We start from the raw sequence: 22500 nt of genomic DNA, 5'->3' as shown, positions 1-22500 counted from the left end.
AAGATTAATAAAGCAAATAACAACAACAACAGCAACAACAACAACAACAAAAACAATAACTACAACAACAACAACAAAACAACAACACCAACAAAGTCAATAGAAAAGAAAGTAGGAATGAGTGCTAGGCCTCCTATATGTACTTACTGGATGAGCCCGTGGGCCTGTTGAGGGTAGCCATGTCGTCAACCCTTGGTGTATAGCCCTGTGGGTGGGTGGATGGGTGGAGGTGGTGGTGGGGTCGGTGGTAGACCTGCTAGGGTGGTCAGCCGTCAGCGAGGGGTGTGATCGAGTCCTTAGATCCCTGGTACTGGTAGCCGTTTTAGAGGAGTGGCGGTGACGAAATTATGACGTAATGAAAGTAGACTTGGATTGAAATTATGACGTCACGAAAGAAGGCTTAAAGTGAATTATGACGTCACGAAAGTAGGCTCGTAATGATGTTATGACGTATCGAAAATAGGCTTGAAATAAATTATGACGTCACGAAATAATGGTTGCCAGCCAGTCGAAAATTCCAGAAAACGGCTAAGATATTTCAAATCATTCACGTGACATATTTCACAATTTATCCCTGTCGTAGATAAATTTTGTCAAAATAAGTAGCTATGTTTTTGATGTTCTTTCATTGTGGAGATTTGAATGACTGTGAGTTCCTTCTATTTCGTTTCGTTATATCCGACAATTCCTACTTTTGATTGTGATTTTGTCACACATGTCGCTATAACGGGGTGTCGGGAAACTGAAAGACAGATTATTTCAACATAGAAGATAACAATACTGATGCTGATAATGATGAATATGATGAAGATAATAATAATAATAATAATAATAATAATAATAATAATAATAATAATAATAATAATAATAATAATAATAATGTTGTTATTGTATTATTATTATATTATATATTATTATATTAATTATTATTATTATTTTATTATTTATGTTTATTATTATTATTATTATTTATTTATCATCATCTCATTATTATTATTATTATCATTATTATTATATTATTATTATTATTATTATTATTATTATTATATTATTATTATTATTTATTATTATTATTATTATTATTATCATTATTATTATTATTATATTCATCATTATTATTCTCTTTATTCTTATCTTTTTATATTTTTTATGTATTCATTTATTGATTTATTCTGTCATTTATTTATTCTTTTATTTTTTTAACTATCTATTTCTTTGTTTTTTTTATCTATTTATATACTTGTTGATGAATTTACCAATGTCTTTATTCATTTATTCATCCATTTAATCATTCATTCATTCGTTCATTCCTACATTGATTAAGTCATCAATCAATCTACCCATTCAGCTATCCAACTATTATTTAGTTAACTCACCAAATGCTCGTTTATTTACATTTTCATTTATTCATTTGTCTATTTACCAATTTATCGATTTATCCCTTAATTGATCTCTTTATCTATACATGTATTCATCTATTTATTCATTTACCTATTCATACATTTATCTATACATTTTTGGCTGGTTCTTGATGTTTCATATATTACATGGTAATGATAAACCATTATACTTGAATAAGAAAATATCTTCTTTGGGGGGCGGGGGGGGGGGGGGGGGAGTTTTTTTTATATTGATAATATTCTTCTTTTGTTTTTAATTTTCGTATCTCTTATTTCTTTTCTCTTTTGCTTTTTCTTTCTTTTAAAAAAAGAAAAAAAAGATGTATTGGTCACAAATTAAATAAATAAGAAAATGAATGCTTTTATTTTTTTTTTTTAGGTGTTGGCTGAAGATGGGGTTTGAACCCGAAACATTCCGTGTTTTGATATTTTGCTATATTATGAAGCTGTTCTATCCATTTTTTGTTTATTACTTTTTATAGAAGAATGACATTAGTTATCATTTTATTCTGTATTTATTAAGAATTCATCATCAGCGTGAAAGAGAGAGAGAGAGAGAGAGAGAGAGAGAGAGAGAGAGAGAGAGAGAATAAGTACGAGAGAGAGAGAGAGAGAGAGAGAATAAGTACGAGAGAGAGAGAGAGAGAGAGAGAGAGAGAGAGAGAGAGAGAGAGAGAGAGAATAAGTACGAGTGAAATATCTGTTCAATGTTATAGTTATATAATGTTATAACAAGTGTAACTAAATGACAAATTGCTATATTTAGGGACAATAAAGATCTATTGTTATTATTATTTCTTCTCCATCCAGTAATACTCGTACCATTTTGTTAATGGCTACTTTTAGGTAACATATTTTATCACTGAATCGGTTTTGACCGTTGATGGATCATAAAAGCGACGTGTTCTTATTTGCAGGTCAGATAACCAAAAATGTTTTGGGCTCATCATTGTTGCTACGGAAATACTCTCAAACCAACGTAAACAAAAACAAAAAATAATAAAATAAAGATAAGTATTGAATTGTAAGCTTCAATTTGACAGAAACTGTGGACGTTTCGGGTTTCCCTTTTATCCACAAAACATTATGAACGAAACACTAAGGACGAATGAGACATGTCTGTTGCCTCTGTGTCGGAAAAAAAATGTAATATCGCCTAACAGGCGTTATTATTCCGTCCTACATGTTAAGGGTTGCTGTTGGCCAGTGGCCCATTGTAAAGCGCTTTGAGCACGTTTAGTGGATATTGCGCTATATACATGCCCAAATTTACTTCCTGTAGCCACGACTATAAAACCGAAGATTGAATGCTATTCTATGCGTTATGGTGGAACATAAAAATACAGAAATTGAAGTGAGTAGGAAAGTGCCAGAAGACAACAGAGAATAAAAATTTCGCGGCGGCGATGGGGGCTCGAACCCACGACCTTACTGGTACGACAACTCCGCCTAGCCGTGATAGGGACACCCAGTAAGGTCGCGGGTTCGAGCCCCCATGGCCGCGAAATTTTTACTCTCTATTGTCTTCTGGCGCTTTCCTACTCACTTCATTTCTTGTTATTATCAACATTAGTGCCTGCTCCACTCACTTTTCTGACTAAAATTACAACTTATCAAGTTGAAAAAGAATTCAAATTACGTATAGACTAGTGTCCTATCCAAAGGATAGCAAGCAATTGCTATTGACCGTTTCACGCTATAGAAACCGGGATAAACTCTGGCTCCATGATAAATTATAACAGGATGGCGATGACGTCAGGAAATATTTATGGTAGATTGTTGATTGGATATGAAGGATAAATTAGTTTGAAACATCCGATGACTCGGAAAGACAACCTTTTTATTACATTATTTTCGTACCATTTTAGTTCTATATCCAGTTTTACAGTTTCCAGTCCATCCCGAGGTCATAACGAATACAGACGACGGGTTACAAATGACAAAACCATGTTCGCTATATAGATGTTTATAGTACAGTATATGAAAGAACGGGCATGTTTAGACTGGACAAAAATATAAATAAATAGATAAATGAATACATAAATAAATGAAAATTAATAAATAAATAAATTAATTAATTAATTAATTAAAGTAAAGTAAATAAATGAATAATTAAATAAATAAATCAATCAATCAATCAATCAATCAATCAATCAATCAAATAAATAAATAAATAAATAAATTAAATAAATAAATAAATAAATAAAATAAATAATAAATAATAAATAATAAATAAATAGATAAATAAATAAATAAATAAAGGAAGGAAGGGAAACCCTCAACTTTCATTAAAATCAAATTGGTTTGTTGTTTTTAGTTGTTTGTTTTTTGTTTTATTTGTTTTTTGTTTGAAGGTGGTGGGAGATATTTTATTTTGTGAATGATCATCAGACCCAATGTGTACTTTTATACAGGTCTGATACCCCAAATTGTCATGGTCTCATTGTTGTCGATGGAAATACTCTAAAACCAACGCAAAATATTATTGCCCATTTCAACAATGTTAAATCAGGCCCCTTAATGGCTTCCGGCTATCAGACCTGCAAATATGTACACGTTGATCCGTCCCATAGCTTTTAAACCTCTACTTTGTTGATGTCTAGACTTCGTGTTAGCGACTATTGGGCAACGACAACTATTTACACCTGTCACACGATAATCCACAATCAAACTAATTACCCGTTGATCATTGCAAATATTTATTTATTTTTTTTCCTTTCTAAATACAAAATAAACGAATTGTTTTCATCTCGCCATTTTGAAGTAGCGATTTCTTCTTGAATTCTATACATTTATGTATTTTAATTATAATTTAGCCTTTGGTCATAGAATAAAATTGTCGTTTATCCATCCTTCAGTTTCTGCTTCTTGGTTTCTAAACATGCATTAAAAACATTTAGAGAGTCACGAGTTACCTTTTAGTTGTAGTATAAAATTGTAGTTTATCCTAATTAAATAATGTAAATGTTGCTGCTCGAAGCTCGAGGAAATAAAAAATAATGTGAAATTGAATGTAAGCTGTTTTTGTAATTAAATTGAAGCTTACATTCAATTTCACATTATTATTTATTCCTAATTAAATATAAAATCATAGCCTATATCATTTCAATATATATATATATATATATATATATATATATATATATATAATATATATATATATATATATATATATATATATATATATATATAAATAATAACACAATCTAAAAATTGGTTTTGTTTTTCCATCTTAATGTCTCTGTTCCTTGATTTCGAGTTATGCATTTTAATATTTAGATATAGGTAACTAGTTAATCTTAGTTAGAGAATACAATTGTCTTTTATCCTAACAATATAACATAATACATAGCCTATAACATTTCAAAAATTATATTTATAAATAACGCACAATTTATAAATTATTTCAGTTTAACCATGTTAACATTGACAGATAGGTAAATATTTCACTTTATTTATAGAATAAAATGTAGTAGTTTGTCTTAAACCATTTTAAATAATAAATGTTATAGGTTTAATATATAATTTATGAATTATTGTAATTCATCTATCATTCATTAAACCTCTGGGTTTTTAAAAATTTAAATCTGTGAATTTGAAAATTGAAAGGAAATTGGATGTGAGAAATTCTATGATAAATTATAACAGGATGGCGATGACGTCAAGAAATATTTATGGTAGATTGTTGATTGGATATGAAGAATAAATTAGTTTGGTACATCCAATTCAAACTTCAATTAACGAATGTGTGTGTAGGTGTGTAGGATTATATTGTAATAAAATATTCCTTTATTGTTATAACGTATTTTACATTTTGATGTTATATCAGTAATAAATTATCATAATTCATACAGCCTGAAATCTGTATTCTTTGGTCCTAAATCTGGTATTTCAAACCAAAAAAAATAAACTGGACAGTAGATTTGTATCATAAAATATTCCTTTATCGTTATAAAGTATATTATATTTTGATGTTATATCATTAATAAATTGTTATATTCTCATAAAGACTAAAGTCTGTATTATTTGGTCCTAAATCTGGTATTTCAAAAAGAAATAAACTGGACAGTAGATTTGTATAATAAAATAATTCCTTACCATTATAAAATATATAATATTTTGATGTTACATCGTTAATACATTATTATAATTCATTCAGCTTTAAGTCTGTAACTTTTGGTTCAAACTCTTATATTTAAAAAAAAAAAAAACTAGTCAATATATTTGTATCATAAAATATTCCTTTATCGGTATATAAAATATATACCATTTTTGATTTGATATAATGTATAAATGATTTGAATTCCCCTAGCCTTCAGTCTGTATTTCTTGGACTCCAACTCTTGTATTTTCATTTTCAGATGAAAATTGAGCAAATAGAATTGTAGAATAAAACGTAATATCTTTACCGTAATGAATAAATGAAATGTGTTGGAATATTTGATATTATTGATGAATTATATGAACCCATTAAATTTTAAGCCTCTGTTCCAAGATGTCAACACATGAGATGCATTTTAACAATTGGATGTAACGATACAAACATAGATCTAGTCCTAATCAACTAGTGAAGCAGGGAGGCCACGTTTAGTTTGATATCATTCATAAATTCTTTGTAATATTTGATATTTATGATTTGTGAGTTATTGGAATTCATCAGGGTTAACGTCTGTATACCACGATTTCAACAGACGACATGCGTTTGGGTTTGTTTTTTTTTAACCCTCTCCTTACAAACTATAGGAAAATCGTCACATTCGTTACGATACAACCAACATTTTCTTATTAAAAATTCTCTTGTACATCATAAAATTCAAAGAAAATGAAAAGTGTGTTGTAGAGCATGTTTTGCTACAGAAATTATTTATCTCAAGAACTTACTTCTATTGTGTTTGAGTGATAAAAAGTATATGTTTGTGTTGGTTGGGTGTAAAGTTTTTGGGAAAATCCTGAAAATGGCTGGTAAGGAGAGAGTTAATACTTTGATGTAACTGGTTGAACTGTAGATTTATAGAATAACACATTACACACTTGATCCAAATCAACCATCAAATGACAACACGTGTAATTTTATACAAACTTATCAAAATTGTTGTTAATATTTTATGATATAATTTTTGAGGTGTTTCAAATCATCCATTTTCAAGTAACTTTTTCACGATTCTAGCAGACGATATGTCATGTATTTGAACAATTTGATGAAATTCTATGAACAAAACACTTGATCTTAATTTAAAAAATAAATTACAAATTTTATTTGATACAACTTATAAATTCTTGTTGTGGTTTTTAACTTGAGCAATTGTTTTTAATAATTTTTAATATAAATGTTGAGCTATTTTAAATCATACACCTTTTTAAAAGTCTCTGCCACAAGATTTTATCACATGCCATGTATTTGAACAATTCGATTTTTAGTTAAATCGCTTTGAGCACGTTTAGTGGATATTGTGCTTCATAAAAGCTCGCGTTTTTTTTGTTTGTTTGTTCGTTGTTGTTTTTTTTTTTTTTTTTGGTTTTTGTTTTGTTTTTGTTTTTTTGTTGTTTTGTTTTTTGTTTTTTTGTTTGTTTTTTTTTTTTTTTTTTTTTTTTTTTGGGGGGGGGGGGGGGGGGGGGTTTAACTATGGACTTTTGTATTCATGAAATATCTCTTTATTGTAATCAACCATGTTAAATATTTTATATTAAATAATTAGTTTTGCTTTTAATTCCTAATTTATCATTTTAAACCTTGATTGACTATTGATTCCAACACGATTGGACGTTTGAAGAGTATTGAAGTAAGTTGGATCACATCAAAGGCCAACTATCTAAATTGTGATCAAACTTATTTTATTTCTTTCATTTTTAATGGTGTTTTGAATGATTTCAATTGGATCACAGAAATTATGGTATTAGATACTATTTAATAGTGAGGAAAATTGTTTATTTCTGTTATTTTTGTTTGATGTTTAAATGGCTTTATTGACTAGCTTTCTTTTTACCCTGGATTTTTGCCCGTGGATTTTAACACTACGGATAGAAATGGAAGCTTTAAAAAATCACATTATAAAAATTATCATATGGATAAATTAACCAATTATTAAATGGAATTCTAATGGAAATAAAATATCATTAAACAAATTTTTGAAATTGCAACTTTGAGAAAAAACAATTGAATGTTCAATTTTGGAGAACTTGAAAAAAATAAATTAAAGAGACAAAACAAAAAGAAAGAAAAAAAATAGGAAAAAAAAAAAGAAAATAAATAAAACACGTTCACTCATGCCACGAAACGAAATTTATATAACAACAATAATATATATATAATATATATATATTATATATATATACATATATATATATATATATATATATATATATATATATATATATATATACATACATTTTCTATAAAAATACCAAATTGACAACAATACAATATATTATACAACACAATCTGATATACAACAAAATCCATCCACGATACGAAATCTATCAATAAATCATTAATGATTTTGAAACTGGATTCCAATCACCATTTGAACACCAAAAACACAACACAACAGATTGGTATTAAATAAACCCAAAATGCACCAAAGATCACGAAAAACGAGAAGACGCACTGAATGAATAACTTGTCAACAAAAAGCACTTCTGCTTCTGTCGCGATTTCGCTGCTGCGACTGAAACTCGGTGTCATATGGATATTATAGTTTATATTCTAACTGCTAATCGCTGCTCTTACTGTTGCAGTTACCGCTTAGCAGTGTTGTATCCAGTGGAAGAATGCTGTGTTATTTAGTCACCTATCGCGTCTCACAAAGACACTAAGAGTTATTCAAAGCACTGGCATTATGACGATGACGACAACGACGGCGATGATGATGATGTTGTCAATAAAATTAAATATTATCCATTTGCCAGCTTGTATCGCTGTCGAGGTGACACGGCAAGCCAGCAAGCTTTCCCCCTGACTCCCATGTCAGTTCAACTGTGTAACAATCGTCCTCAGGTTGACCCCCGTGTGACCTCGCTGTCCTCGACAGCCAATAAGAGAAGTGGAGCGTATCGCCAGCCGTCACAACACGCCTGAGTGGGCGTGGTTTACCGCCAATTGTCACCGCCTTGATAGGGTGACGATAGGCGGAGGCGATGCCGTCGTCTGCGTTCTCGCATGCTGTCTCGCTATGAAGTGGCAGTCGTTATCACTTCAGGGTAATCTTTTCGACGGGAAGTGAATGAACGATTAGAGAAAGTGCATAGGATATCAATGGGGTAGGTGTGTGTGTCACGTGTGTAATGTGTTTTGTTGTGAGGCTTAGTATTGATAATATAAAAAAAAAAAAAGAGAGAGAAGAAGAGAGAAGAGAGAGAAGAGAGAAGGAAAGAAGAAGAAGAGAAGAAGAGAAGAAGAAAGAAAGAAGAGAAAGAAAAGAAGAAGAAGAAGAAGAGAAGAAGAAAAGAAGAAAAGTAGACGAAGTACTGAGATGAGTCGATCTTAGATGAGAAGGAGGAGCAGGTAATGAAGAGATAATTAACGAGAGTAAGAAGAAGTTAAGAGAAGAAGGACGATTAGAAGAAGATGAGTAATGAAGAAGAGAGATTAGGTAGAAAGAGAGACAGAGGAAGAGAATTGTGAGAGTGAAGGTAGAGTGAAGATGAAGTAATGAAGAAGAAGAAGAGAAGAGAGTAAGTGAAGAAGTGAAGAAGAGAAGAGAAGAAGAAGATAGAAAAGAAAAAGAAGAAGAAAGAAGAAGAAGAAGAAGAGAAGAAGAAGAAGAAGAAGAAGAAGAAGAAGAAGAAGAAGAAGAAGAAGAAGAAGAAGAAGAAGAAGAAGAAGAAGAAGAAGAAGAAGAAAGGAAAGAAGAAGAAGAAGAAGAAGAAGAAGAAGAAGAAGAAGAAGAAGAAGAAGAAGAAGAAAGAAGAAGAAGAAGAAGAAGAAGAAGAAGAAGAAGAAGAAGAAGAAGAAGAAGAAGAAGAAGAAGAAGAAGAAGAAGAAGAAGAAGAAGAAGAAGAAGAAGAAAAGAAGAAGAAGAAGAAGAAGAAGAAGAAGAAGAAGAAGAAGAAGAAGAAGAAGAAGAAGAAGAAGAAAGAAGAAGAAGAAGAAGAAGAAGAAGAGAAGAAGAAGAAGAAGAAGAAGAAGAAGAAGAAGAAGAAGAAGAAGAAAGAAGAAAGAAGAAGAAGAAGAAGAAGAAGAAGAAGAAGAAGAAGAAGAAGAAGAAGAAGAGAAGAAGAAGAAGAAGAAGAAGAAGAAGAAGAAGAAGAAGAAGAAGAAGAAGAAGAAGAAGAAGAAGAAGAAGAAGAAGAAGAAGAAGAAGAAGAAGAAGAGAAGAAGAAGAGAAGAAGAAGAAGAAGAAGAAGAGAAGAAAGAAGAGAAGAAGAAGAAGAAGAAGGAGAAGAAGAAGAAGGAAGAAGAAGAAAAGAAGAAGAAGAAGAAGAAGAAGAAGAAGAAGAAGAAGAAGAGAAGAAGAAGAAGAAGAAGAAGAAGAGAGAAGAAGAAGAAGAAGAAGAAGAAGAGAAGAAGAAGAAGAAGAAGAAGGAAGAAGAAGAAGAAGAAGAAAGAAGAAGAAGAAGAAGGAAGAAGAAGAAGAAGAAGAAGAAGAAGAAGAAGAAGAAGAAGAAGAAGAAGAAGAAGAAGAAGAAGAAGAAGAAGAAGAAGAAGAAGAAGAAGAGAAGGAAGAAAGAAGAAGAAGAAGAAGAAGAAGAAGAAGAAGAAGAAGAAGAAGAAGAAGAAGAAGAAGAAGAAGAAGAAGAAGAAGAAGAAGAAATGACATTTGTATAGCGCCTTGCCCCGATTTCAACATGCTCTTATATGTGTATGTTTTGGGTTGGAGAGAGAAAGAGTAGATATGCATGTAAGTGTGTTTGTGTGTGTATGTGTGTGTGCGAATATGTGTGTTGGAGAGTGTGTGTTTGTGTGTTTGAAAGCTATAAGGTAGGGGGTCCGAATTTCGACACTGGCCCTAAAATCGACACTCTTAGAGAGCCTGCTTTAATACTTGTTTTTCACCTAACTTTATGTTTTCGGACACAAAAACATTGTGTGTCATCTTAACTGCCGATAAATTTTCTTTCTGTTTCACCTACTTTCCAATTTAAAAACTGATGGAAGAAGAAGAAGAAGAAGAAGAAGAAGAAGAAGAAGAAGAAGAAGAAGAAGAAGAAGAAGAAGAAGAAGAAGAAGAAGAAGAAGAAGAAGAAGAAGAAAAGGAAGAAGTAATACATACTTAAGGAGAAATTATCTCATTTTATGTCATGATTTAACATTTTGGTGATGTAAAAATTACATAATATTGAAATGTGACTGAGAGATAGAGCAGTGGACCTTTTTACCCAAGTTAGGATACGCCACTGCATGTGTAGAACTCGTAACGTCTATGTCGAAATAGGGCCCCATAGTGAAGAAATTAGGGCCCCTACATTCTGCCGTGATAGGGAAGAAAGACGCATATCGGTATCTAGGTCAAATTGACATTTTCTGAGATTCACATACTTGAGAGAAAGGCGCATTTTTCTATCTGGGTTTGGTAGCTCAATCTTTGAAAATAAAAAAGCTGTTTCATTTTGAAAATATGTGACTTGACCTAATTTGGTTTAAATTCGTTTCGAGGAATGACAGATCGACGCATATTGAATGTGGATATGACAGAAGGTCGCATTTTGTAATATGCGTCTTTTTCTCTTATTCGTCCACCGAATGACATAATTTGTCTTTCACAAAAAGACGCATTTCGGATATGCGACTTTCTGCCAAGACATTCTCCAAAAATTAAGATATATGCGTCCGTTTGTCTTACGACTGGTGACGGTGAAAAGAACATATCATTGTTCTCCAATTTTTCATCAAATAATCAATCATCAAAGACGTACGAGTAACTTGCTGTTTTGGTGTGAATTCTTCATTTCCTCGGGTGAGTTTTATCTTTTTCCTATTCAAGTGATCAAAGATTTTATGTATATAATCATATAAGTACTTGTCATATATTAATGAGGATGTTTAATAATTATTTGCTATTGACGGTTTATCTGTGTTTGTGATATTTAACTTAGACAAAAGTTGATTTACATGCTAATAGCACTACTGTTATTGTTATTACATGTACTATATTTATGATTGTCATTATGATGACAATTATTAATATTAATGTTATTATTATAATCATCATCGTTATATCACTATGACAGTAGAAGTAGTAGTAGTAGTAGTAGTAGTAGTAGTAGTAGTAGTAGTAGTAGTAGTAGTAGTATCAGTAGTAGTAGTAGTAGTAGTAGTAGTAGTAGTAGTAGTAGTAGTAGTAGAAGTAGTAGTCGTAGTAGAAGTAGTAGTGGTAGTAGTAGTAGTAGTAGTAGTAGTAGTAGTAGTAGTAGTAGTAGTAGTAGTAGTAGTAGTAGTAGTAGTAGTAGCAGTAGTAGTAGTAGTAGTAGTAGTAGTAGTAGTAGTAGTAGTAGTAGTAGTAGAAGTAGTAGTGGTAGTAGAAGTAGTAGTGGTAGTAGTAGTAGTAGTAGTAGTAGTAGTAGTAGTAGTAGTAGTAGTAGTAGTAGTAGCAGTAGTAGTAGTAGTAGTAGTAGTAGTAGTAGTAGTAGTAGTAGTAGTAGTAGTAGTAGTAGTAGTAGTAGTAGTAGTATTCTCGTGTATCAAATAGACGCCCACCCCCAATCCATTAATTTTCGGAATTTTCGCGAACCTCCACTCCCTCCTTTTGATCTTATTAAACTTAAAATTCATTCTTAAATAGACAAAATACTGTCCCTGTAATTTGCTGTGGTTGAATTCTTCGGTCAAACCCCTTCTTTGGTGAAAATGAAACACCCCCCCCCCCTCCATCTCCCTCGGCTTTCTACTAAAGTGCGCACCCCAACTTCCATTGAAATTTGACCAAACTGCGCACCCCCCTTGCTTGGGATCAGGACAGTGGGAAAAATAATAAAACCAATCGGGCCTGAAAACCAACCTAGGACTGTGTCGGACTCGGTACCTTCTGAATCAAAGTGAAAACCTTAACTACTGAGACAATAAGTCTCTAGCTTTGCATCCAATTAGCCCTCAATAACCTGTTTCAATATTCTTTTGGGAAAGGCAAGCAACTGTAACTCAATTCATATCATAACAACGTTCCTTTATGATAAAGATTATTTTAATGAATAAGCCACTCCCGTTCAATTTTTGAATATCCATATTTATATCTCTTTCATCAGATATGATCGAACCCCTAAAAGAGCCACTGGTACCTCCACCTCAGCCAACCCAGATTAAATAAATCATGGCAATCAGACTCCAGTGATTCAGATATTGACATTCCATTGAAACAGCTAGCTCAGATCAACAGTGAAACCTCTAAAAGGAGGAATTACATGATGTATGAGTGCATAAAAGCAGAGAGGAAAAGATTTAAAGAAACCACGGACAACAAGAAAAACGGAGGAGACGAGCTAGATAGGTTTACCTCAACACCGATATGAAAATCTGCAGTAGAAGCACGTAAACTGGCTGTTGAGATGAAAGAAGCAGATGCAAACGATATGGATTTTGTGTTGAATTTACCATTGAAAAACAAAGTTCAGATAGTGACTCAGAATTTGAAATGTATTTGGAGCTTGCTTCTAAATATATCGCCGAAACCACTGCCCTAGAGTTCCATTTGCTGAAGAGGAAGACTATTTGTCCGAAACTGCCACGCCGGCATACTTTACCGGTTTAGGAGAAATATCTGAAGGATGAGCATGTTCCAGGTGTGTCATCGATTATAGAGACCATGATAGCAGAGTGAAACAATAACTACACCAGATCTAGAAATAGAGACAGTGTCTACTCACTCAAAAAAGAGAAAGCACAAGACGCCGATACAAAAAGCAGACTAGGAAATACACAAGCTTTTGCGAATGAGAGAAAAGCATTCGGTCTTGGAAGGTTGTGCGTCGACCTGCTCCAAAAAATGCCGTGATAGATTCTCAGAGTACCAGCGACGGGAGCTTAACAGATGTTTTGGGGAGAGGATTGGAAGGACCAGCGCAAATTTGTACGGACTTGGGTAAGTAAAAAAAGAATGCAGAGATCAGGGCGAAGGAATTCTTTCCAAGTAGAAAATTGCCTAGTCATGTACATGCAAATATACAATGACACAGGAAGATGGAGTCTTCCATCCCGTGTGCAAAAAGTTCTTCCTTACTACTCTCGGATTCAAAGCTAATAATGGCAAACTGATAAGGAGCACTTTCAAGGATGTCGGTGTTAACGAAAACAATGTCATAGAAGTAGCCCTTGTTGACAATCGTGGACGTCATAGTCCCTTGCACAAGATTGACCACAGCATTATCCATGAACACATAGAGAAATATAAAACAAACATTTTTCATTATAGATGTGAACACGCGCCTTTCAGGAGATATTTACCATCTGATCTGATCATCAATGATATGCACGAAAACTTTTGCGCAGTTACTGAAAAATCCATATCAAAGAAACTCTATCTGCTATTCTGCATTTAAAGAACTTAACATCTCACAAGTCGTATCTACTTGTTCAAGAAGAATGTGAAAAATGTAAGTCCTTCTTGTTGAACAAACAACTATGCAACTGTGAAGAAAGGTGTGAACCGTGTGCCGAAAAAATCATCCATCGGACACGATACAGAGATGCTAGAGAGAGGTATCAACGGGATGCAGACAAGAACGAAAACGCCAACAAAGCCCATCCAGTGTTTGCCGCTGATCTGCAAAAAGTAATTTTGCTGCCGAGAATGAATCACATGTTCACAAGCAGATTGGTCTTATTCAATGAGACATTTGCACCAGTGGGCTGCAGAAAAAAGTGAAAACGACATTGCCGTGATATGGAATGAATCAATTTTAGGACGAAAAGATGAAGACCTTGCATCAGCTTCTTACCTAATATATAAGCGTGATGCCGAATCTGTGACACTCTGACTGGATAACTGTTGCGCCAAAAATATAAATTGTACCCTTTATACTATGTTACTTCATCTTGTAAATGATTAGACTACTACAAAAGCAAACACCATCACAATCAACTATTTCGAGCCTGGTCATACTTTTATGGCAGCTGACTCCACCCATGCCGGAATCCAAAGAGTTCTGAGACAGAAAGACGGCAAAATCTTTGATCTCAATGAATTTGAAGAATGTGTCGTAGAAGCAGGCTGCCAGACAATGCCGTTGAGGTTTAATGACTTTGCCAACTGGGATTCTGGAGTCAGTAGTTATCTGTTGAGCAAAGCTGACAATCGTCCCTACCTAGCTAAGATTGTTTGTGCTGAATTCAGGCGAGTGTCACCAAAGACACTCTTCTTCAAAATAGCTTTGAAGAAGATACCTTCAACGAATGTGACATTCTGAAACACGCGGATTTGTTTGTACGCCAAAGTTTCGTACAAAACCCAGGGGTGTAGGATTTACAAGAAGGATGAGATCGTGAAACAACTTGTGGGTTTGACGCCCCCCCCCCCCCCCAATAGACGAAAGTACTGGATAGACCTACCAACCAGCTCCACGAGTAAAATTCTTTGCAAATCCTACAAGTGAATGTCCTTTCATCATTCACTGACTAGTTGGAAACGTTGCTCTTCCAAACAATGTGTACGAGCACGCAACGTTTACACCTAAGTAATGATTCAATTCATTATCTAAAGAGAAGAGATGGAATGTATAATAAGTATGTGATAATATTAGCGATGATTACAAAAGCAAACTCCATGTTAGTGAACTATAACGAAAGAGGGAGAGAAAGAGAGTTAGTACTAGTTATATAAATAATGCTAATCAAATCACTGCAAATGAAAATATTATGAAAATTTACATGACTGGTGCGATTGTTCTGAAATAATAAAGCATGTTCAGCTTGATATCCTATATGTTTTTGATTGGTTTCCTTCGATTATTCTAGGGACCTGTGATTATGATGTTTTTGCTTATCATAGCTTAACATTGGGCAATATGCGTCCTCACATGACACTGTATATCAATATGCACATTACCGCTAAATTAGCCCATGTCTATGACAAACAGACGCAAAAACAATATGCGTCCGTTTGTCACACACTGGATGCACATCCGAAAGTGCGATGGACGCATAATATTTTTGCGTCTATCTGTCAAAGACATGTATCAATCAATTTTCAATCTTGGATTTGGCAAAAGGTCTTTTGGTGAATTACACAGTTAATACAAATATTTTAGTTTTCAAGTTCCATGAATAAAATAAAAAAAAATGTTTCTTTAATTACCTATTAATTTTTTTAGATTCGAGCCAATAGTTACAATGTTATTAAGTAAAACAGTTTTTTGCGTTTCCTGAAAAAGTAGGTTTTCCCGTTATGCGTCTTTTTCTCATATCACGGCAGCATTGTCGAAATTAGGCCCCAGTGTCGAAATTAGGGCCATCATCAGACAAAAAGTGCAAATTGCGAGCGTAAATGGAAAGGCAGAACATGCGAATTTATATGATATTAAAGAAAAATCATTTATCCATTTGATGGTACAAATCACACGTCGATAGCTTGAAAACAAAACGAGAGGCAAGCTTTTAAATAAAGTTCACAAAAAAACAAGGTAGATAGCTGCATAGATAGATAGATAGATAGATAGATAGATAGATAGATAGATAGATAGATAGATAGATAGATAGATAGATAGATAGATAGATAGATAGATAGATAGATAGATAGATAGATAGATAGATAGATGACTGGATGGATATATGGAGATATATATAGATAGATAGATAGATAGATAGATAGATGGATAGATAGATAGCTGGATAGATAGATAGATAGATAGATAGATAGATAGATAGATAGATAGATAGATTGATAGATAGATAGATAGATAGATAGATAGATGACTGGATGGATATATGGAGATATATATATAGATAGATAGATAGATAGATAGGGATAGATAGATAGCTGATAGATAGATAGTATAGATAGATAGTAGATAGATATTAAGATAGATAGATAGATAGATAGATAGATAGATAGATAGATAGATAGATAGATAGATAGATAGATAGATAGATAGATAGATACTAGTAGTAAGCTTCGCAGTCTGAATGACGCTTGCTGAGAATTGTGTGATTCAGTCATGGTCGATGAGTGTAGCTGCTCTCTCCATCCATGTTATTGTTTCCATTGGTTAACTTATAGCCTGACAATAAAACCCACTAAGACCCATATGTTTACGTCATTTTTAGGTTTGTGGACCGTAGCCATGGTTAACTCACTAAACCCTAACACCGACTATATACGGGTTACTTTTACACCATGCCTATTTATTACACATTTTTATGAGAGTATCAAAGCTAATGTTTTATAGTTTTTGCATGTTAATGGTAGTTGAATAAAACTATCTATGTACATGCTCATTTTCAATACATCTTTTTCCAATTTTGAAAAAGTAGCAAAGACATCTAGGATTGAGTGTGTTAACTAATAACCTGACCCTAAAACCCACTAAGACCCATATTTTGACGTCATTTTTAGGTTTTTGGACCGTAGCCATGGTTAACTTATAATTTGACACTCAAACCGTAGCTATCGTTAAGTAATAGCCTGTCACTGTAACCCAAAAATACTGGCATTTTGACGTCATTATTTGGTTTTTGCACCGCCTAGTGAGTTGTTGTTAGTAGTGCTCATGGAAACAAGTAGTCCCATTGGTTGAACTATTGAATACAACTCACGATTTGTTTTCTTTTGTGGCCAGAGACTGGCATTTTGACGTCATTTTTTGGTCAGTGTCAGGCTATATCTTTACGAAGGCCACGCTAAAACCGTAGCCATCGTTATGTTATAGCCTAATACTGAAATCGAAAAGGATGGCAGTTTGACGTCATTATTTGTTTTTGCACCGCCTAGTGAGTTTTCGTTAGTAGTGCTCATGGAAACAAGTATTTCATTGGTTGAACTATTGAATACAATTCACGATTTGTTTTCTTTTGTGGCAAAAGACTGGCATTTTGACGTCATTTTTTGGTCAGTATCAGGCCATAACTTTACGAAGGCCACGCTCAAACCCACCGAAACTCATATTTTTGACGTCATTTTAAGGTTTGTGGACCGCCTAGTGAGTTGTCTTTAGTAGTGGTCAAGGAAACACGTAAATCACATTGGTTTGAACTGTTGATATACAATCACGATTTTTTTCTTTGTGCAAAGACTTGTCTTTTGTCGTCATTTGTTGGTCAGTGTCAGGCCATGAGTTTACGAAGGCCACTGTCGGATGCAGTCAAGCATTTTATTTTATTTTTTTTGGTGGGAGGGGGGGGGGGGGGGTTCAGACTCACCCCCCCCCCCCCCCACACACACACTTTTCTTTTATTCAAGCCGTGAGTCAGACATTTCACAGATCAATATCCACTAATTTTGTACTCAAAGCGTTTGCAAGTCTCTGTGCTCTGATGGTGTATACCGCTCACTATACCTGTAATAGGTCCCTGGTTCAAATCCCATCGCTGTAGATGGGGCGTTGTTGAGATCTTGGAAACGTCTCTTCACTCACATTTCAAGTGTCAAATGAGTACCGAAAGTATCGTTAACGCCTTATAGGCGTCATGTCTCGTCGTGATTAGGGATTTTGGTTAGTATCAGGCTTTGAGTTGACAAAGGCTACGCCACAGCTCACCTGGGAGTCTACTTTTGCTTCTTGTTGATCGAGATCTGATATGGGCTTGCTCACATTTATTTTGTTTTTTCGGGATCTTTTATTTCTATTTATTAAATTTTTTTTGTTTTTTGTTTTTGTTTGTTTGTTTGGTTTTTAAAATATATTTTTAAAAATTTCATTATTTCCCCCGTGTGGTGTCCGGTGTCCCTCAACTGAGAGGGTGCAAGAATAGCTCAACGCCAAGCCAGCGTGTCGTAAAAGGCGACTAATGGTGTGTGATTCCCCCTTTTCTGAACCACCTGGTCCTGTGTCACAGAAACGCATAAGGACAAATCAAATCCTTTTTTAGCTTGGGCGACCGAAGAGTTTCTGCAATGACAGAATTTCTGAAGGACAACCGATAAAACCAAAAGAACTCTGCTGACCCGATGACGTCTTCGCCAAACAAGCAGCTTCGAATTGTGTCGTGGAACGTTCGCACCATGTATGAAGCAGGAAGAAGCTCTCAAGTTGTGACTGAGATGAGAAGATACAGGTTGCATATACTTGGAGTAAGCGAAACCCACTGGATAAAATCCGGACAGGAACACCTCAAGTCTGGGGAGAAGATTTTATATTCAGAGAGAGTGGACGGGATTCGTACACAGAAGTTACTTAGAAGATGGGAACAACACGGAGAAAGGATCATCATGGCGTCCTTTACAACATAGAATAAGAAGATCAACATGAGCATTATACATATCTATGCCCAAAAGAATGACGCAACAGAGGAGGACAAAGATACATTTTATAGTCTGCTACAACAAGTCATTGATGAGTTGTCAAGGAAAGACATCAACGTATTGATGGGAGATGCCAATGCTAAAGTGGGACAGGATAACGTAGGTTATGAAGGTATCATGGGACGTCATGGCGCGGGAGGGATGAACGACAATGATGAGAGATTTGCAAATTTCTGTGCATTCAACAGTTTGTGATTGGGGGATCAGTGTTTCCCCATAAGAGGATACACAAAGCAACTTGGGTCTCACCAAATGGTGTGACAGAGAATCAGATTGATTACTTTTGTATCCCTCGAAGATTCAGACGTTCATTAGAAGATGTGACAGTACGGAGAGGGGCAGATGTTGAATCAAACCACCACCTGCTATTGGCAAAGCTTAAGCTCCGACTCAGAGAATATGGGACCAGATCACATACAAGAAGAAAATTCAAGGTGCATGCACTATATGGGGAAAAGAATGAGAAGTTCAAACTACAATTGAGTAATAGATCCAACCTCTCGCTGATCTCAAGGAAGACATAGATTAGAGTCGCATTGGGCAAAGATCAAGGAAGTCTACATAACAACTTGCCACGAGGTATGGGGTGTAAAGAAATCGGAACATAAAGAATGGAGAAGTCCAATCACATTGGACCTATTGAAAAGAAGAGAACAAGGAAGGAACAAGTGAATGCAAGTTGAACAAGGGCCTTGTTGTGTCCAGTTAGTGCGTTCGCTTCTCTTTCCTGTAACCTTACTCTTCGTGGGCTTTCCCACCTAGTACCAGTGTCTTTGAATGCTTGAGTAAGAATGTGATAAATCTCTACTCTGTATCAATTACTGTCACTGTCAACCTAGGATGGGTGAAAGGAGTTTGAATGAAAGTGCATTTCCTATGTAGTTCAGTTTGTGTTTGTACGTTGACTAGTGAGGAACGTTAGCCACTAGCTCAACCCATACTTAGTTTTATACAACCTTTATTACGTGCCTATTTTCTACTGTATTCACTCTATTATATTATGTGTGTATCGTCATAAATAAATATTCAATATAACTACAATCGGTTTTAATTCATTCAGACTTTCAATGTTGTGTTAACCAAGAACCTACTATAACCACGACACCACAGGCCTCAAGAGACTGGAAGCACAAGAGCAGTATCGAGCCATGCCATGCGCCAAAGCTAAGGAAGTCAAAAGATATGTGAAGAAAGACAAGGAAGCATTCATAAACAGGCTTTCAGAGAAAACAAAAGCAGCAGCGACAGGAGGACACATGAGGATCCTTTATCAATCTATCCAGACACTTGCTGGAAAATATGGGAAATCAGAGGTACCAGTCAAAGACAAAGATGTGAAATCTATTTTTGGAAAAGAGGCTCAATCTAAGCGATGGAGGGAACATTTCAACTTCCTTCCGAACAGACCACCACCAGACAACCCGCCGGAAATTTTGCCTGCAAGGAATGAGCTACCAATTAGCTGTGATCCACTACCGATAGCAGATACTGTGGGTGCCATTAACAAGATGAAAAGGGGGAAAGCTGCTGGACCAGACCAGATTCCACCGAAGGCTCTAAAAGTTGATGCTGAAAGAAATGCTGAGGCCCTTCACCCACTATTTGATAGAATCTGGAATGACGGAATATTTCCAAAGGATTGAAAGGAAGGACATCTTATCAAGCTTCCTAAGAAAGGGGACCTCAGTAATTATAATAATTATCGAGGAATCACTCTTCTCTCCATCCTAGGAAAGGTTTTTAATCGTATTATTCTAGAGAGAATTAAGAATGCAATAGATGCTAAACTGCCGGACGAACAGGCAGGTTTTTGGAAAAACCGTTCAACCACCGCCAGATTGCCTCTCTGCGAGTTGTAGTGGAAACGTCTATAGAATGGAACTCTGTCAACTTTCTGGATTACGAGAAGGCTTTTGACAGTATTGACAGAGCAACATTGTGGAAAATTATGGCACATTATGGACTCCCTGAAAGTATAGTAAACCTCATAAAGGAAATGTATGAAGGATCAAGTTGCGGGTTGTACATGAAGATCAGCTTACTGACATATTTGAAATTAAGACTGATGTAAAGAAGGAATACTTGCTCTCACCATTCCTGTCCATCCTTGCCATTGATTGGCTAATGAAGGAAACCTCCAAAGGGCGAAGAAATGGGATACAATGGATCCCCTGGACACAGTTAGATGATCTGGGTTTTGCAGATGATCTAGCTCTTCTGTCCCACACCCAGGACCAGATGCAAGCAAAAACCACAATTATAAACCGCCTCTCGGAATCAATAATTGATCTAAGAATTCACCCTGCCAAGTCAAAGGTCTTAAAAGGATAGGTATGCGTCAAAGGGAGCAGATCAAAGTAAAAAATCAGGAACTTGAAGATATAGACACTTTCTGCTATCTCGGGAGTATAATTGACAAGGATGGAGACACGGAAGCAGAGGTGAAAGCGCGGATAGGAAAGGCACAGGCGGCATTCACAACTTTGAACAGAGTTTGGAGAACTAAAGATATCTCCCTTCGATTAAAGCTAGGACTTTTCAACTCAAACGTGAAGTCTACTGTATGGATGTGAAACTTGGAATGCATCACAGGCATGTATACGGAAGATACAGATTTTCGTAAACAGGTACATGCGTAAGCTACTCAGAATAAAATGGATGGATAGAATTAAAAAATGAAGAAGTATGGAAAAGAACACAGCAGAAACCAGTGGGAGAGGAAATAGGAAGAAGGCACTTGAGGTGGATTGGACACACCCTTAGAAAGAATGACTCCACTATAACAAAGAAAGTATTGGACTGGAACCCTCAGGGCAGAAGATCAAGGGGAAGGCCACGAGGAAGAAGAATTAAAGAAGCTGATATACAGAGAAGTGATAAGAAATGGAACGAGATATAAAAAAGATAGCTCAGAATAGAGAAGGATGGAAACTGTTTGTCTGTGGCCTATACCCTGACCCAGGGTGAAAAAGGCAATGATGATGATGATTTCATTATTTAATGTTACAGCTTGTTTCACGTTTTTATGTAAATACCAAACAGCCTTTCGTTAATTAGAGTTTCATAACCAGATGGAAAATTTTCTCATGGTTTTTAAGAGTACAAACTTATTAGGTAACTGAAATTAATTTTATTTTATTTATTAAAAAAAAACCAAAAACGTGCTAAATATTTGATTGATACAGGTGGCGCAATAATAGTATCTAGTCATGTTATCGGATGTGTGAACATGTAGCCGTGCCCCGCAGGTGCCTTTGACAAAAGTATACTTTTAGACTACCTTATACATTTCCTGTTCTTTCAATGCCCTGAGATGACCTCTACATGCATCACCAACGCCGTAAAATTCTTAAAAACAAAGAAATCAGCCTTTGACATGGAATAATTGAAGTACACAAGGTTGCTTCGCTCTATATCAGTACGGAAAATTACTTAAATGTTTGTGATATTCTAAAAGATTCCCTAATTTGTCTTTGGGAATTAATTCTGTAATTTGACCAAACAATACGTTAAACTAATATGTCTGTAACTTCTAGACAATGTTCGCAAAATCCCACTCTTCTAGAACTTTAATCAACGATAGAAATGTGTTAAATAAAATAGAAAGGGGTGGACTATCTATGTTGGACTTTCCCCAGGATAAAGATCACCCAGACCAAAGCATTTTGGTACACCTAGTATTACTCAATGTCAATAACTTTATTATCCGAAACAGA

At 34.8% G+C, this 22500-nt stretch overlaps 1 protein-coding gene across 3 annotated transcripts in view; it reads right to left on the bottom strand.

Annotated features, from left to right (window-relative positions):
* LOC144968199 (nuclear receptor subfamily 2 group E member 1-like) overlaps positions 1 to 8361 on the bottom strand; it is an 81182-nt gene extending 72821 nt beyond the window's left edge. Inside the window, exons 1-2 of one of the 3 annotated variants that reach the window (XM_078906307.1) lie at positions 8128 to 8361; positions 148 to 742 (exon numbers count right to left, since the gene is read on the bottom strand). In XM_078906307.1, the coding sequence (XP_078762433.1) occupies positions 148 to 181 (34 nt within the window). In that variant the 5' untranslated portion in view covers positions 182 to 742; positions 8128 to 8361. Of the gene's footprint in view, positions 1 to 147; positions 743 to 8005 lie in introns of all 3 variants that reach the window. The other 2 variants (XM_078906310.1, XM_078906308.1) reach the window with 2 other exon arrangements.
* Positions 8362 to 22500: the final 14139 nt, after the last annotated feature.

The sequence above is a fragment of the Berghia stephanieae genome, chromosome 3 (genome assembly GCF_034508935.2).
Source record: "Berghia stephanieae isolate SIO BIC M18660-M18661 chromosome 3, UCSD_Bste_1.3, whole genome shotgun sequence".
Lineage (NCBI taxonomy): Eukaryota > Metazoa > Mollusca > Gastropoda > Nudibranchia > Aeolidiidae > Berghia > Berghia stephanieae.
This window is presented reverse-complemented; position numbering and strand designations above follow the sequence as displayed.